Genomic DNA, 15,057 nt, shown 5'->3' with positions numbered 1-15,057 from the left:
TCTCAGACAATCTAGTTTCCGGTTCAATCGTCAATAAACGCCTCACCTCAAATACACGCCTCCTTCACTTGTCTACATGAACTTAAGACATTTTGGGTTGCTCCAGGAGAACTTATTTCCTCAAATTGAGTCATTACACTTGAATAAATATATGCCATACCTATAATAGACTACTACACATGTTTCAAAAAGAGGTATTTTTCTCCTGAAGTCCTCATTTACTCCAGAAATAATGCATTTCCTCAAATTGTGGCCTCTGCTCAAATAAATGCCTTGCTCCAACTGCATCTGCCCTTGAATAAGCACATGCCACACCTGAAATAAAAACATACTAGTTACATGATTGTCATAAAGTAAGGCTTTCCCCCACATATCTCCAGCTAGCGTCGTCCGCTCGAATCGATGACACCACTCATTGCCATGTTTATCTGAACTGATGAAGGTCACACGTGAATTAGATCACTAATTCACAGGTAGTTTTTAGAAATAAAGGATTTGTTCCAAAAGTCCTCTGTGACTTCAGAAATCCGGATTTCCTCCAAAAGTGGCCTTGACCTAATTTATTGTCCCTTGAATAACATATGGACACCCCAGGACAAACAAAAATTTCAAACCTTTCATTTGACGTACAGGATAACAACAAGCGTCGGCCTACTACTCAGCGGATACGGTATATGTATTTCTATAAATAGCCAAAGACTCACTGGCTTTAATATGGTGATGTAGCTCAGTGGTAGAGCGCATGCTTCGCATGTATGAGGTCCCGGGTTCAATCCCCGGCATCTCCAGTGAAAACTTTTTTAATACCGTATTTTTTAACGACTATTTTAGTGGTTATGAAAATATCCGTGAAGTCAGCGCGACGACTGTGCGTCTTATCAAGGTCGCTTTAATTGGCTGAAGGGCAGTTTGTCTCCATTTTGATTGGCTGTCGGAGGATTCACCACAATACAAGAAACTGTTTGGGATTAATTAGAAGCCTATCATCTGCATATTTGTTTCAACTAAACCAGATCATTATTATTATTATTATTTTATTAATCTATGATTTTTCTCGCGTGTGCGGGGGAGGAAGTGGGGGGTGGGGAGGACCAGTTGCTGCTGCACACTCGGAACTACAAACACGGCAGGTACAATTCGCATCTTTGACGAACATGTTGCTAATAACGCACACGCTTAACGTCAACACAACAAGATGGAGGTCTGCGTGTAGTCGCGATGTTAGTGTTGCCGTCGCCGCGTTGATTTATCGGGACGACGCTGAGTAGGATGTTACTCGCGTCCGCCGTGGTCGTCTGGGAATGGCTGAACGAGCACGGCCGCTGGCGGCCCTACAGCCCGGCGGTATGTCACCACATCGAGGCGGTCATCCGGAGCGAGCCGCGCTGCGCTAGCGTGGTCCTCGGCCAGGTGGACTCGCGTCTCTCGCCCTACATCATCGATCTGCAGTCCATGCACCAGTTCCGTCAGGACACGGGTGGGTGAGCGGGTCGCTCCGGAGTCATCTTTTGTTTTTTTTGTTTGTTTTTTTACCTTCGCTGTGGCGCAAAATGACGTCTTGTTTTTTTTCTCTTGTGCTTGTGCAACTAGTCCGAAAGTAATAGGACGTGAGGGGCGTCAAAGCCAACACGCCCAGGGAATAATAGAGCATCAAAACGCAATAGGAAGAGGAACAAGTTGATTCGGTGGAATATGCGAAATGGGCGTAATACGAGCCCTTTTCAATAAAAGCCGGCGCTTTTCCGTGTTCTGTGTAAACCGCAGTGATGCCGAATGTTTGAGCGGAGTAGTCTAGCCTCACATTTTTCACCTACAGAGGTAGTATAGTGGTGCCTTGCAATACCAGTTACGTGATGTCTTTTTTTTGACAGGTTGACAGTTATACTGCCTCAAGTAGCATTTTTCCAGACCGCATTTTGTGTAAACAGTGACACGGATTGTAGATGGGTAGTCAACCAGGCAATTTGCCACACAAGTTTCGTTTGTTGACGTTGAAAACATCCTAATTTCCCACCTTTTCTATGTCTTCTGCATCAAGAGCACCAAGATGGAATGGGGGTGCAAAGTCACCATTTTGCAACATACATTTCTTATTTTTTCATGAATGACGACAAATTAGCTACTTTTACACTGCCTGTAAGAACTGCAGTCTTTCATTTTTTAAAATTCCGTGCATGTAAATAACCATGCTGAGGTGAAGTTAACCCGGCAATATCCAACATACCTTTCTTCTTATTTCATGGAGCCCAACTTATCCCTTTTAATTTGTAATGGCGTGCTTTTTCATTGTCATATTTTGCATGAATGTCTGCTTATGACAAATAAAATGCTGATATTTATCCTTGAATGGGATACGATTCCAAAATTCTCCAGATTGACTTTCCATCAAAATTTGTTTGAAATTCTAATCCCCTTTAAATTGCTACTGCATTTAAATGGCACCATGGCGGAATTAGGATGGGAATTCTATGGGTTTGGTTTAGGAACGAACAAGCGCCAATACCAGGTATCAACAATGATACTGGCCTTATCCTTCGTCCTCGTCTTTAGTTAGTGCTACACTGGGGCAGTTGCACGCTTCGGCAAATCATCATCTGTGTCGGAAAGAAGAGTTTTGTTCACAATGTTTTGTCATGTCTGAAATTAAATTTTAGATATCAAAAGTAGGAGAGATATCGGTACTCAAGGAGTGAATACGTGTCCCGGAATCGATTTGGAAAAAAAGTAGAACATCCCTCGTTTGGTTATTGATGCGGCCACTTTTGCCTTTTACCAGGCACCCTTCGAGCGGTCCGCCGCAGCTTTTACGAGCCCACATCAGCGCCCGGCCAGGGTTGGCTGTGGGAGTGGGAAAACGACGTGGGCAGTTGGACGGCGTACGACACGGAGGTGGGCATCGCCATCCAGGCGGCGCGCGACCGCCAGCAGCCCTGGCTGGACCTGGCGCCGCTGGGTTTCTGCTACCTCATCGACTTCGGAAGCATGACCCAAATCAACGGGCAGACCCAACGCTGCCGCCGCATCCAGCGACGTGCCGATTTGGCGTACCCCTTGGTGTCGGGGCCCCTGCCTAAATCCCACCACGCGTGGGCGCCCATGTCCATGCCTCACCCTGGAGGATCCGTAGATGTTCCTGCAGTGGGTGCGACAATCAGGATGGGCGGCACGGGGAGAGGCAATGGGAGCGCGTACCCCAGCGGGGCGCTACCCGCTTCAGCGATCACCTCTTTGGGAGCACCCTGTGCCTGCCAGCAGTGCATGCTGTTGCTCAGCGTCAAGGTGGGCACCGCGTCGAGCGCTCAAACGCTGGGTCGGAGACCGCCGCAGACTAAACCACCCAGTCCCAAACTTAACAGCCACCTGATCCCTGGTGGGGCCTTGTCACTCACCCTCCCACGGTTGCCCTCCATCTCAAGGTCGCTGTCCCCTCACAGGACATCCATCGTCGGGGCGACAGGCGGTCCCAGCATAACGGGCAGTGGTCTGGGTTTGGGAAGTGCGGGTTCGGGCGCAGGCTACGCGCACTCGCTCTCCCTGCTCAGCGCAGCCACCGCCACCCTGTCTCTCAGCTCCGGTCGCCCGCCGCCCCCATCGCTTCCCCCACCGCCACCGCCCCCGCTCGCCAACCCGCCTCACCCTTCCCCCTCGTCGCCCTCTTCGGCTCCGGCGGTGCCCGCTAAGGGCCCGTCTCTCGCATTGTCCCGTGCACCTTCACCATCTGCCCGCGTACTGGGGCCTCTGACTACGTCTCTGCCGCCGCGGTCTGGCCTGTCAGGGCTTAGCCGTCCGGCGCTGCAGCGTCTCGCCATGGCTCAGTCGCGGGCCCTCATCGCCTCGGGGTGAGTAGACGCCGACGACGCGTTTGCACATTTGTGGTCATTGGACGTACAGTCGGTCGGTCACGTTGCAAGGTGAGAGTCTCTCCAGCAGATGGGCGAGCCTGCTGGCATCCACGTCAGAAAATCAAGAGCCCTTCTGATCAAAATCCACAGAGAGCTCCACCTGTCGCTCACTGATTATCTCGGCCAAGGGTGTAAAGGGCAAGAGGTGTCGTTTCGATTATCTTACAGTATGTTGGTCACTTGGTTTGTTAGTTAGCAGGATTACGTGGGGATTGGGAGGGGATACATTTGTAAATTGAGATGTGCTAGTTTAACCTCCATTTAAAAAAAAATCAGTTTAAGCTGTACGATGAAGAATGAACAAGACGATCAAAATTAGTTGCCCTTTTTCAGGACTGGAAACTGAGGAAACAGTCCAAATCTGTGTTTTGGTTTATATTTCTCAACAAAATGTGGTTGTGAAGAAAATAGATTCATCGGCAAGATGGGGCGAGGGGAAGCTTGCATTTCAAGTGGAATTGTCATGACATTGCCTGACATGCCGCAATTAAAAGAAAAAAAAAATAACCATAAATGTAAGAAAAAAAATAGTGGCTAGGATAGTCATGACAGTGCATGCTGAGATTCCATATTGACCTGATCTTGACATGTGAGAATGTTAGGAAAAAATAAGGGCGTGGATAGTCACTATCTATCTATCTATATATCCCCCCCATCCCTTAATCACAGTCTCAAAGGGCCTCGTCTGCCCACATTTGGCAAATATTAACGACATCCCCTGACCTTGACATCCAGGAGGGCAAAGAAAAATTTGAGAACCCCCACCTGGAGAAAAATAACAAACCTTTAGAAGTGGTCACAGATGGGCCAGGCTACAATGGATATTGAGTGGGCAACATTTCGCACAATATTGTACTGTACACTGTTAGTTAGAATGATATAAAGGTCCATTTAACAAGATGAAACCACTGCTGGGAGACATCTCCAGAGAGGCGGGTCCACTTCTGAATCCGGTTTGGTCAATGAAGAATTCTTCATATCAGGACCTTTATACTCTTTATATTTAGATAATTACTGAATTTATGAGTTGTACATGAACAAGTGGTTTCCCAGTTCCAGATGGAGGCTGGCCTAATGCCGGCAGATTAGCCGCAATCCAAAAAAACGTGACTGGCTGACATGCCTCTCCTTGCTTGTTGGTAAACAAACCAATACAACCACAGAGAGTGCCATCATATTGACCGGAACAGGACGTACACGCTAACAAACATTTGATATTCATCGCTACCATGAGACAAATTTTTATCTTTGTGGCTTGAGAATGACATTTGCGTAAAAATGTGGGCGGTTTACATTACTGAGCTGAAATTGCTACAACGGTGAATGATATGTTGCTGCAAATGAAGTTCCGTTTGCCCTTTCCCAGAAATGTGCTAAAATCAGCATAAAAAAGGAGGTAGCGACATTGTAAACAAATTAAATTACATTCATGATATTCTTTAAATAAAAAATAAGACTATTCTAGGTGTAAACTGATTTTATTTTTCCCCAAGATAAAAAATGCTACAACCCAATTTAGGATAAGCCAAATTGTGTGAAAGTTTGCGGAATTAAAGACGGTGGCCCATTGGCTGGCCATATATGGCTTCACGGCTAATCCGTGACGTGACGCCTTGAGTGCCCTACAACTTGAGTTAAGTCGCCAGATGGGAAAAGGTGGATTAGCGCTATAAAAGAGCGAGGCGAGGTGCGACAAGTCACGTCGCCGTTCAACTCAACCGGCGTAGCAGGACCTCTTTTTCCACCTCTGTGGATTACCGAAATATTCTCAGAGATGACCGTCATCAAAAGTGGACGGCCGTAAGTATCACGTAAATTGCGGGTTTCTTTTATTTTAAAAATTTTGAGGGCGGAAAATAACACTGGGCAACACATTTGAACTTTTTTTTTTAATCAGATGCAAGCAAATTAAAATTTGCTCTTGACCAGTGTTGTTTTGCCAACGGTGCGAGTGTTTCACTTCACTGTACTTGTACTTTGGACCCTCACTGGCTTCCAAATCCCGACAAAAATGGCACATGATGTTCTTTGAAGTGCTAGTTCATGAGTAAAATCAATTGACGACAAACCACATTAAGTCATATCTTGTTTGAACATTCTCGATCAATGCTTTCCAGTTCAATGTTGTGTTAATAGGCCCTTATGTGATGACGCAATAACACTAAAATGTGTGGGGTTTTTTTTTCTGAAGCTGCAAAAGGGGTTTATATCCAAACCTCTCTTGTCCATGACTGTGCAAAAGCTCCTTAACCTGCTGACGTGTGGTTGAACTTGACATATGCTGCAGCCAGCTGTGTGCACACATCGCCTGTTCACACCAGACTGATCGGATTTTACTACCTTAACACTAAACTGTCAAGTATCCATGGGTGCTGTTTCTGTCTTGCAGGGTACCAACTGTCCCTGTCAAGAACCTGAATGGTTGCAGCCCTGTGCACCCTGCCCTGGCTGGTGAGTATATTGATGAACATTGGATCATAAAAAAATAAAATAAAAATACGCAGCATACCTAAAGCGCATTCTTGGTGTGCCAATCAAAGATTAAAAAAAGAATATTATCTTTGGGCCAATTAAAAGCTCTCATATGATTGTGAAATGTCTCAGAAATCCCTGCATAAATAAAGAGCTTCAGATAGTTTGCCTTTTTGTGCACAATTGTGATCCTCTGTATTGGTGTCATAATTTGCCGATGGATCAATGATGCCATTGATTGGATCCGCAAAATAAGACATTGGAGCACAATCTTGTTCATGTTTGTTGTTTTTGTCATTTTAATTAATTGATTTCTGTCCTTCCACTTTTCATTATTATTTTACTTCGCAAAATATAACACATACGCTGTCCTCGCGTCCCAATAGAGGCGCCTTTAAATAAAATGCCTTGCCATCAAGAATTATCAAAGGATTCCCATCATCTACCGTTAGATTAAAAGTATGTATATTTGATATAAAAAATATTTTTAAACGTATTTTTTTAGGGAGGGTTGGCTCTGGTTTTTATTACAACTTCCTGTTGGGAAAATTGGATTTTATTCTGCTAAAATATCTACTTTTTAGTCTGACAAAATAGAATTTTGTTCTTGCATACACGACAGTTTTTTTCTTAACTCTCACAATATTACAACTTTTTTGTCGCATCTAAAAACAACACATACATTTGTGATTGCACCATTTGGGGTTTTTCTCGGAATTTAGAGATACATGTAGCAGTTACTGTATATTTCATTCGCATTATGATTAGGATTTTTTTTTTTAACATGTTCTCTTTGTAGGGATTACCGGCATCCTCATGAGCGCGGCGGGCCTTCCTGTCTGCTTGACCCGTCCTCCAAAGCTGGTGCTCCATCCACCGCCGGTCAGCAAGAGCGACATCAAACCTGTGCCAGGCCTGGGCCACTGCTGTCGCAAAACCACCAAGAAGCAGGCCCGTAAAGGTCTGGAAAGAGAAAGAGCCCCCCCCCCCAAAAAAAAACATGTTCATGAGGTTCATCGAAACGACCCAGGTACTGCTTTCTTGTCATAGGTAGGACCCCTGAGGAGGTGGTGAAGAGATACCTTCAGAAAGTCCGCAATCCCCCTGAAGAGGTAATTTATTTTCCCCAATATTCTGGAAGTGCCCCCCAAAATATGGGGTGTTTGAAAACACACACACAAAAAAAGGAAATCAGGTGACAGCCGTGTAATGTTTGCAACCGTGCAGGACTGCACCATCTGCATGGAAGTCCTGTCGGGCCCGTCGGGCTACAAAGGCCCCGGCGTGGGCGGCATTTCTCGCGCCGAATCGGTGGGTCGTCTGGCGCAGTGCGGCCACCAGTACCACCTGCAGTGCCTGGTGGCCATGTACAACAATGGTAACAAGGACGGCAGCCTGCAGTGCCCCACGTGCAAGACCATATACGGCGTCAAAACCGGGAACCAGCCTCCCGGCAAGATGGAGTACCACGTCATCCCCCACTCGCTCCCCGGACACCCCGATTGCAAAACCATCCGCATTATTTACAATATTCCTCCTGGCATTCAGGTAGAGCCGCCACTCTTTCTGCAAAGCCTCTCGTACCTCTAAATGCATTTGTTGCGGTTGTCCACTGTATGTTATTCCAACGAGTGCTGTTTTTCTTTTTAGTTGTCTTGCTTGAGGTCATGAACCTGTTGCTCTTTTAGGGCCAGGAGCACCCAAACCCCGGCAAACCCTTCACAGCCCGTGGCTTCCCGAGACACTGCTACCTCCCGGACAGCGACAAAGGACGAAAGGTATTGTCCCGAGGGAGTATCCTTGCAGCCATTCCTACTCCCCGGTTCTAGTAATGTTTGTAGGTGATGTATCCAAATGAAATTCCAACACTTAACTTGTCTTTAATTATTTAATACAATGCCTAAATAAACCTACAGTACCCGTGATTGCATTATTATTTAGTGTAATCTGTTTTATCAAAGCAGCTAATGTGTGTGTAGTGAAAGTTGCAGCCTCAAAAACACTGATAAACGGATACAGATACGTAAACTGCGGGTGCCGAAGTATAAGTTTAAATGGGTCGAAAGTAAAGATTTTGAATCAAAAGTGTTTGTTTTGTACTCAGGATAAAATATGTGTCAGCCAATTTTCAGGTGCCACGAGAGGGAGCCCACGTAGGACACTTGAATAATCACTGCTGTAGAAAATTCTGTCCAGTAGTTATGTGTGTGATGACGACATAAAAATCCATGACGTGTAAAACAGCCTTACTTGTTCAGGTTCTGAGGCTGCTCTTGGTGGCGTGGGACCGCCGCCTCATATTCTCCGTGGGCACATCCAGCACCACTGGCGAATCGGACACGGTCATCTGGAACGAGGTGCACCACAAGACGGAATTCGGCTCCAACCTGACGGGCCACGGCTACCCTGACCTGGGCCACCTGGACAATGTTCTGGAGGAGCTCAAGGCTCAGGGCATCACCGAGGACGAATGTCTTCCCAGAGAATGAGGCAAACGTGAAAACGGTTCATAAGGAAACGGATTTTAAGGGGCGGCCAGGATTTTTACCTTCAAGCAGGGGTGGGACAGTCGAGCTTTTGGTCTTCCCCGCCCGCCGAACCTCAGAAGCCCCCAAAACGCACCTACTATGGCATACTCTCACATAACCGCCTTTTAATAGCGTCGAAATGACCTGAAAAACTACTTTTGTTTACACTGTTAAACTCCCAAACCCCAATTTCATGTACGATTACCGACAGAGCGGCAAACTTCTTCACCGTCTTTCATGCGTGAACACAATCGTTTCGGCTGTGACGTACTAGCGTATGCTAAAAGCTAGCATCCGTTTTAGCGTTTTCACAGACTTTTTTTTTCAGCGTTAACATAGTAAACAGCGACGCGGTTGTTTCGGTGTGTCTTTTTAGGCTTAAAATGCTACCGTCATGTGAAATAACAGAAAAGACAACGTTTTTAACCCGGCCGTCATTGCTAAACGTCGCCGAAGGCGGTACTTTCCTTCCTTGTGCCCATAATCAAGTGCACCCGTTAGTGGGCCGACGTGTGACAAGTTTACTCGGAAACAGATAAGTCCGTTTTTTGTCAGGTTCCAAAAGGATGATGTCATGTAAAATAGCCAACAAAACTACATATTTAATCAATCCTTCATACGTAAATGAATCCTAAAATAGAAATGTAGTTTTGGGGGCGGTAATCCAAGGTTTACGAAACATTTAGTTTCTGTCTGCATTTTTTGGTACATTTTAACAATGTTGTATTTGCTTTCTTCCAAACGCTTAATCCTTTACATTAAAAAAAAACATTCATACTGTCATTTTCTGATTGCAAATGTCAAGTAACCAACGAAACAAAAACGAATTTTTGAGTCCACTTCAAACTGAAAAATCGCTACAGTACTACCAGCGTAACATTCCCCCCAATAATTTCACGATGGTGCTCTGAGGACTTCCCCCCACCCCTGTCTTAAGGAACAGTGACAAAGAAAAAAAACAGAAAACATGTCAACCGTAATCGGCCGCATGACCTGAGATATTGCATTTTGACACTAATATGTACATCCGGTACAATTCAGTCAGTGTTCAATTATTTGATACTGTGAGACTTGATGTCAAGAATGTGAATGCCACACTAGCGACTTCATTTTAGCATGGATGTTTGCTGACCTCTACCGTTATTTATGGGCAACTACATTCCATTTTGTTCATTTTGGTGACCTCTTAATTTGATATTTATTTATGTTTGGTACAGAAAGACATTTCTTCGTTACTTATGCATCGTTTTTGTTATTTTATTGTCATTTTTGCTATAAAATGGTATGTCACGATTAAAAGCGTTTATATTTTAAGTATGGATGTATCAACCTTGTATGTATGTATGTGTAATATCTGTGCACAAATTGGCATTAAAGTTTGTTTTCTCTGTGTTATTTTTAAACCAGTACCTCTTGTTTTAAAAATGACTTTTTTTGTGATAAATGTATTTTTACTTTTGTAATATTAAATTCACATTTGAAGATTTTATTTATAATGAACACTTAAATTAAAAATATATATTTATTGTATTAATTAAAATAATCTTTAAATTAATACAACTAAAAAATGAATGAAACTTTTAATAGAACACAATAATAAAAAATACAATTAAGTGAATTTGCTTGGTGTTACAGTATATGTATTTAGAAAATTTAAAAACGTAATCATTAATTGCTAGATAGATATGCACAACCACACATCTTTTTAAATGAAATTTAATTTTAACAGTGAATTACTTTAACGACCTGGGCTGCACCGAAGTGGTTTATCTATAGATTAGTCTGTCCCTTGGATTAACAGTCTGGATTACTTCCTTTTTAAACCCCGAAAAAGAAAAGAAAGAGAAGTTAGCCAGCTGGCTCACCCTTTTTGTTGTTGTCTTTTGGGTAAATTGGTGTTGCAATTATCATATTGTCAGCCTAATCTTTATGTGTTGCCAGTCTCAACAGTAAATGTATTTCACAGTTGTCTTGTGAATTGGTGCACGTATGGCCATGAAAGTTGCCATGACAAATGTACATTTTGCTCAAAATGTGTCTTACAATGTCATGTTATGAGAACAAAATGGTATTTTTCAAGGAAAAAAAACCTTTGAGAATCAAAGCCAAGTCATCATAAAAGATTAAAGTTGTATTTTTAAAGTTAAAATCAAAATATTATGACATTAATGGTGACTTTTATGTTAATGAGGGTCGAAAGTTATCTTTTAACAAATGAGTTTCAACAATATAGATTTACTCATATGTATTTGTTTTATTCTGGAAAAAATGCCTTAAATAAAAAAATAACCCGCAAAACCTTTGGGTGTTGAAAAAAATAGGGATTTATTCCTGTACTAATATGCCCCCCCCCCCCCAAAAAAAATACTCCTTCATCTGTGCAAAAATGTCATATTTAAGTAATAGGTCACAATCATACAGGGGCTTTTAACTCATTCACTCCCAAAGACGTTTTTAAATGTCTTTTCAGACTTGGTCCAGAATTGGCTGGTATTGAATGAGTTAATTAATTAGTCTAAAAATAAGGAGGGATAAGTAATTGGCGGTCCTCAAATGCATGTATGTGCTTTGTGAAAATGACACGAGGTGATCATTTATTTTGTGGGCTATTTATCTGGGCTGCCTGGTCTTCAAGGAACCAAAAGGCAGTCGGCGCACATTCCTCCCCTCCCCCCACCCGCATTTCAGCAATGGCGCGTGCTCACAGTGCTGCCTTTCAGCTAAAAGCTTTTTATGTCCCAGCCCATTGCAGTGGCAGCAGGAAGGAAGGCTAAGCGGTGGGGGTGGGGAAGGTGGGAGTGGTTAGGGTGAAAAAGAAGGGCTTCCCTAGCCCGTCGCCGGGGCAACTGTGACATCATCAAGCACTAAAAGCTTTTAACCGGATTCCTCTCCCGCTTTAGGCCCCATTTTGAGTGCTCTTTCAGTCTGTCTGGGAGGGGGTTGGTGCAAAGGCAGGCCTTAGTGTGTGCTTTCCCGCTCGCCCCGCAAGCTCACTGCACCATACCAAACTGTAAAAGCCTTTCAAAGCCAAAGCCCTTTTCGGGAAGAAAAATGGCAGCGGGGGATGATTTTGGCTATCTTATTCCTCCTCCCCAGGGTGAGAAGCACCGGCGGGCCCCTAACTGGACCGACGGCGAAATGAAGGCCCTGCTCTATGTTTGGGAGGAGAACCACAACGAGCTGAAAACCAGCAAGAGGAACGCCAAGGTTTACGAGAGGATGTCGCAGCGCTTTTTCCAGCTGACGGGCGAGCAGCGCTTCAAAGAGGAGATCAAGATGAAGATCACAAACATGTCCTTCCAATACAGGCCAGTCTATCCTCAAACTTCTCCAACCCTCCCCAAAAAGTGTCATCTTATTGTTCTTTCTTTTCCCTTTGAAACAGGCGACTTAAATCCAACGCCATGGAAAGCGGCGAGACGCCCGACTGGCCCTATTACAAGGCCATCGAGAAGATCCTATCCAAGCCTTTGGAGGCGGGACGAGGCAACTGGAACGAGTCCCAAGCCGAATCCCAGACCTCGGCGACCGCCGGAACTGCCTCCCAGGCCACCGACACCCCCTTGGCCCAGCCAGAGGAGGAGCTGATGGGCTTCCTACCTGAGTACACCGGCTCCTCGGATGAAATGGAGGTCAAGCAGGAGCTGGACTCTTGGAGCTCTGACAGTGAGCACACGCGTGGCTCCAGGTAACCACCAAGTTACTGTGATGTCACTTGTTCTTCCGGCTGGAGAATACTCAAGCATAGTCAAGCAAAGCCTTCCAGGTCATCTGAAACAAAATCCAGAAGGCAACGTATTGCCCGTCTTGAATGAAATCACAAAGCAATACAATTGACTATATTTAAATTTATCCCAACTGTCTTCGGGCAGTAGGTGAGGGACACCCTGAACTAGTTGCCGGCCAATTGCAGGGCACACATAGCCAAACAGCCATTTGCGCTCACAATCATACCAGTGGACAATTTAGAGCGTTCAATTAGCCCGCCATGCATGTTTTGTGGGAGGAAAGTGGAGTACCAGGAGAAAACCCACGCAGGCAAGGGGGGAACATGCAAACTCCACAAAGGGAGGCCGGAGCTGGAATCGAACCCTGCACTGGAGGACATGCTAACCAGTTGCCAACCGCCCCCCCCACCCCCTCATACCAAAACTAGATAACATCTCAGATATTTTTGGAGGCTGCCAATAACCTTACACAGATCATTAAAACAAAAAAACTGCGTCAGAAACAAAGGTTTTTGATTACAGTTTTTGTCATTGTTTTATGTTAAATTTTACAAAGCTACTAGCAGTATCGGTATTTGGTATCGGCGAGTCCACAGTCAAACAGTGAATACCTTTCTGGTATCGGTATGGAAAAAAACGTGGTATCAAACATCCCTAAAATAAAAACATATAATTTATAACAGGGGTGCCCATTAGGTAGATCAAGATCTACCGGTAGATCTAAGACGGGTCCCAAGTAGATCCGAGGAGTGTCGAGGAGAAAAAAAAACAAACAACCATTTGTGTGTCTTTGACCATGTTAGTAATATATTTTTGTGTTAATACACACTGCACCCTAATCATCTTATCAGTTTCATTTTCACAATTTTTTAAAAATAAAATAAAGCAGGTAAATCTTGAATTTACGTTGGCGCGTGATTACGTCACCGGAAGTTGTTAGCGCTCAGCAGTTTGCAATTGCAGCTTGTGATCAGAGCTGTTGCGCTCTATCTTTTATCGTCATGATTTTCATTCAGAGTTTGCTTCGTGTTCAATTCACCGAGGGCACGAGCAAAGAATAGGAATCTTGGAGGGCCCAGGAAAGCACTTTAAAACGGTATGTGTGAGCTACGATAGTTAACAGGCTGCAAAAGTGCATGGCATGCCTCCGTTTCAGGCTGTTTCTCATCATGGCGTGCGCGCGTGTGTGCGTGTGTGCGCGTGCCGGTAAGGGTAGATCCCGAGATGTGAGTTGATCGAAAAGTAGATCTTAGGTCCAAAAACTTTGGGCACCCCTGATTTATAACATTAAGACAGAATTGATGTCAACAGGTACATGTTTCAAAAAAAAAAGGCATGGTGGAAATGTTGACATAGCCACATGATCCATGAGGGTGTGATTTATCAATTGACTTTTCTGTTGGTTGAATTGATGGCACAGACTGACTGTGAAACATGGATAGTGTGCTGTCAACTCCTAGCAGGCCAGATATTATATTTTACTGAATTACTAAACAAAAGACAACCCAAGCACCCGACCCCCCCCCCCAAAAAAAAATCACTATAGGTGTTTGAAAACAGCCTCCACCAAACCAGTTTGCCATTTTCGATATTCTTGTATGTGCAACATTTCATGAGGGAAAAAAAAACCCTGCATAATCACAACATTTTGAAAATTGAAAGTACGAGCTATCTCAATTGTATTCCTTTCCCAGATTAAAAAAATGAACAAACAAAAATTCCGAAAGTGGAGATACCAATCATGGCTTTTAAGGAAAATTAGAAATCTCCAGGGAATTTATGTTGTTTCAGATGGAGAGAGTCTTTGAATCCGATTTGCATCCAAGACAATTTGAACCTTGTTTCTGATCTTACAGCCATTTCATGACATCAACGTGCGGTCCCTGATTGCCCCTTGATCTTCTCCACAGCTCCCATCCAGTTTCGAGCAAGCAAAAGAACACAAAAAGGCAGCATTCCCTAAAGCGGAAGAAGCTGCAGCTGATGCAGGCCATGCTGCGGCAACAAAAGCGCTCCAATCAAGCCATTGAGGACACCTGCAGGGAAGTCCGGCGGGCCCTTCACCAGCAGAACCTGCTTCAGGTCCAATCTATGCAGCTGCAGGAACGCATGATGAACCTTCTGGAGAAGATGATTCTGCCATCCTCTACGAGCGGGAAGAACCAAATAGGAAATTCCAGTGTAGCATCCATATAATTGTTTTTCTCTGTTTCGACTTTCAGCTATTAGTTGCCCTACAAGCAAAATACACGCATGTAAAAATGCATGTGCTTGTTTGAAATGCTCAAGAATTAAACCAGATAGTTTGACATGATATACTGTAGTAGTTTTTTTTTTTTTCATTTCTATGGCTTGATGAGCTTCCGTAGTTCCTCAAACTATTGGGGCGGGACGGAGAAAGGGTGGTTGGAGTACTTTGACCCCAGT

At 44.2% G+C, this 15,057-nt stretch overlaps 2 protein-coding genes and 1 non-coding gene across 3 annotated transcripts; all 3 read left to right on the top strand.

Annotated features, from left to right (window-relative positions):
• Positions 1-716: 716 nt before the first annotated feature.
• Positions 717-788, top strand: trnaa-cgc (transfer RNA alanine (anticodon CGC)). Its single transcript has one exon. It is a non-coding gene; the product is annotated as a tRNA-Ala (tRNA).
• An 82-nt stretch (positions 789-870) lies between these two features.
• dtx4a (deltex 4, E3 ubiquitin ligase a) lies at positions 871-10,311 on the top strand. The gene is made up of 8 exons (XM_052079430.1): positions 871-1,477; positions 2,777-3,839; positions 6,292-6,353; positions 7,174-7,335; positions 7,425-7,486; positions 7,602-7,922; positions 8,063-8,152; positions 8,633-10,311. Exons 1-8 carry the CDS (start codon positions 1,270-1,272, stop codon positions 8,861-8,863), a joined length of 2,199 nt encoding a protein of 732 aa, XP_051935390.1. The 5' UTR covers positions 871-1,269; the 3' UTR covers positions 8,864-10,311.
• Positions 10,312-11,555: 1,244 nt separating this feature from the next.
• Positions 11,556-14,944, top strand: msantd1 (Myb/SANT-like DNA-binding domain containing 1). Its single transcript, XM_052085818.1, has 3 exons — positions 11,556-12,210; positions 12,288-12,590; positions 14,541-14,944. Exons 1-3 carry the CDS (start codon positions 11,954-11,956, stop codon positions 14,824-14,826), a joined length of 846 nt encoding a protein of 281 aa, XP_051941778.1. The 5' UTR covers positions 11,556-11,953; the 3' UTR covers positions 14,827-14,944.
• The last annotated feature ends 113 nt before the right edge of the window (positions 14,945-15,057 follow it).

The sequence above is a fragment of the Hippocampus zosterae genome, chromosome 1 (assembly GCF_025434085.1).
Source record: "Hippocampus zosterae strain Florida chromosome 1, ASM2543408v3, whole genome shotgun sequence".
NCBI classification, from domain to species: Eukaryota; Metazoa; Chordata; class Actinopteri; order Syngnathiformes; family Syngnathidae; genus Hippocampus; species Hippocampus zosterae.
Note: the sequence above shows the minus strand (reverse complement) of the source record. Positions and strands in the feature narration are given on the sequence as shown.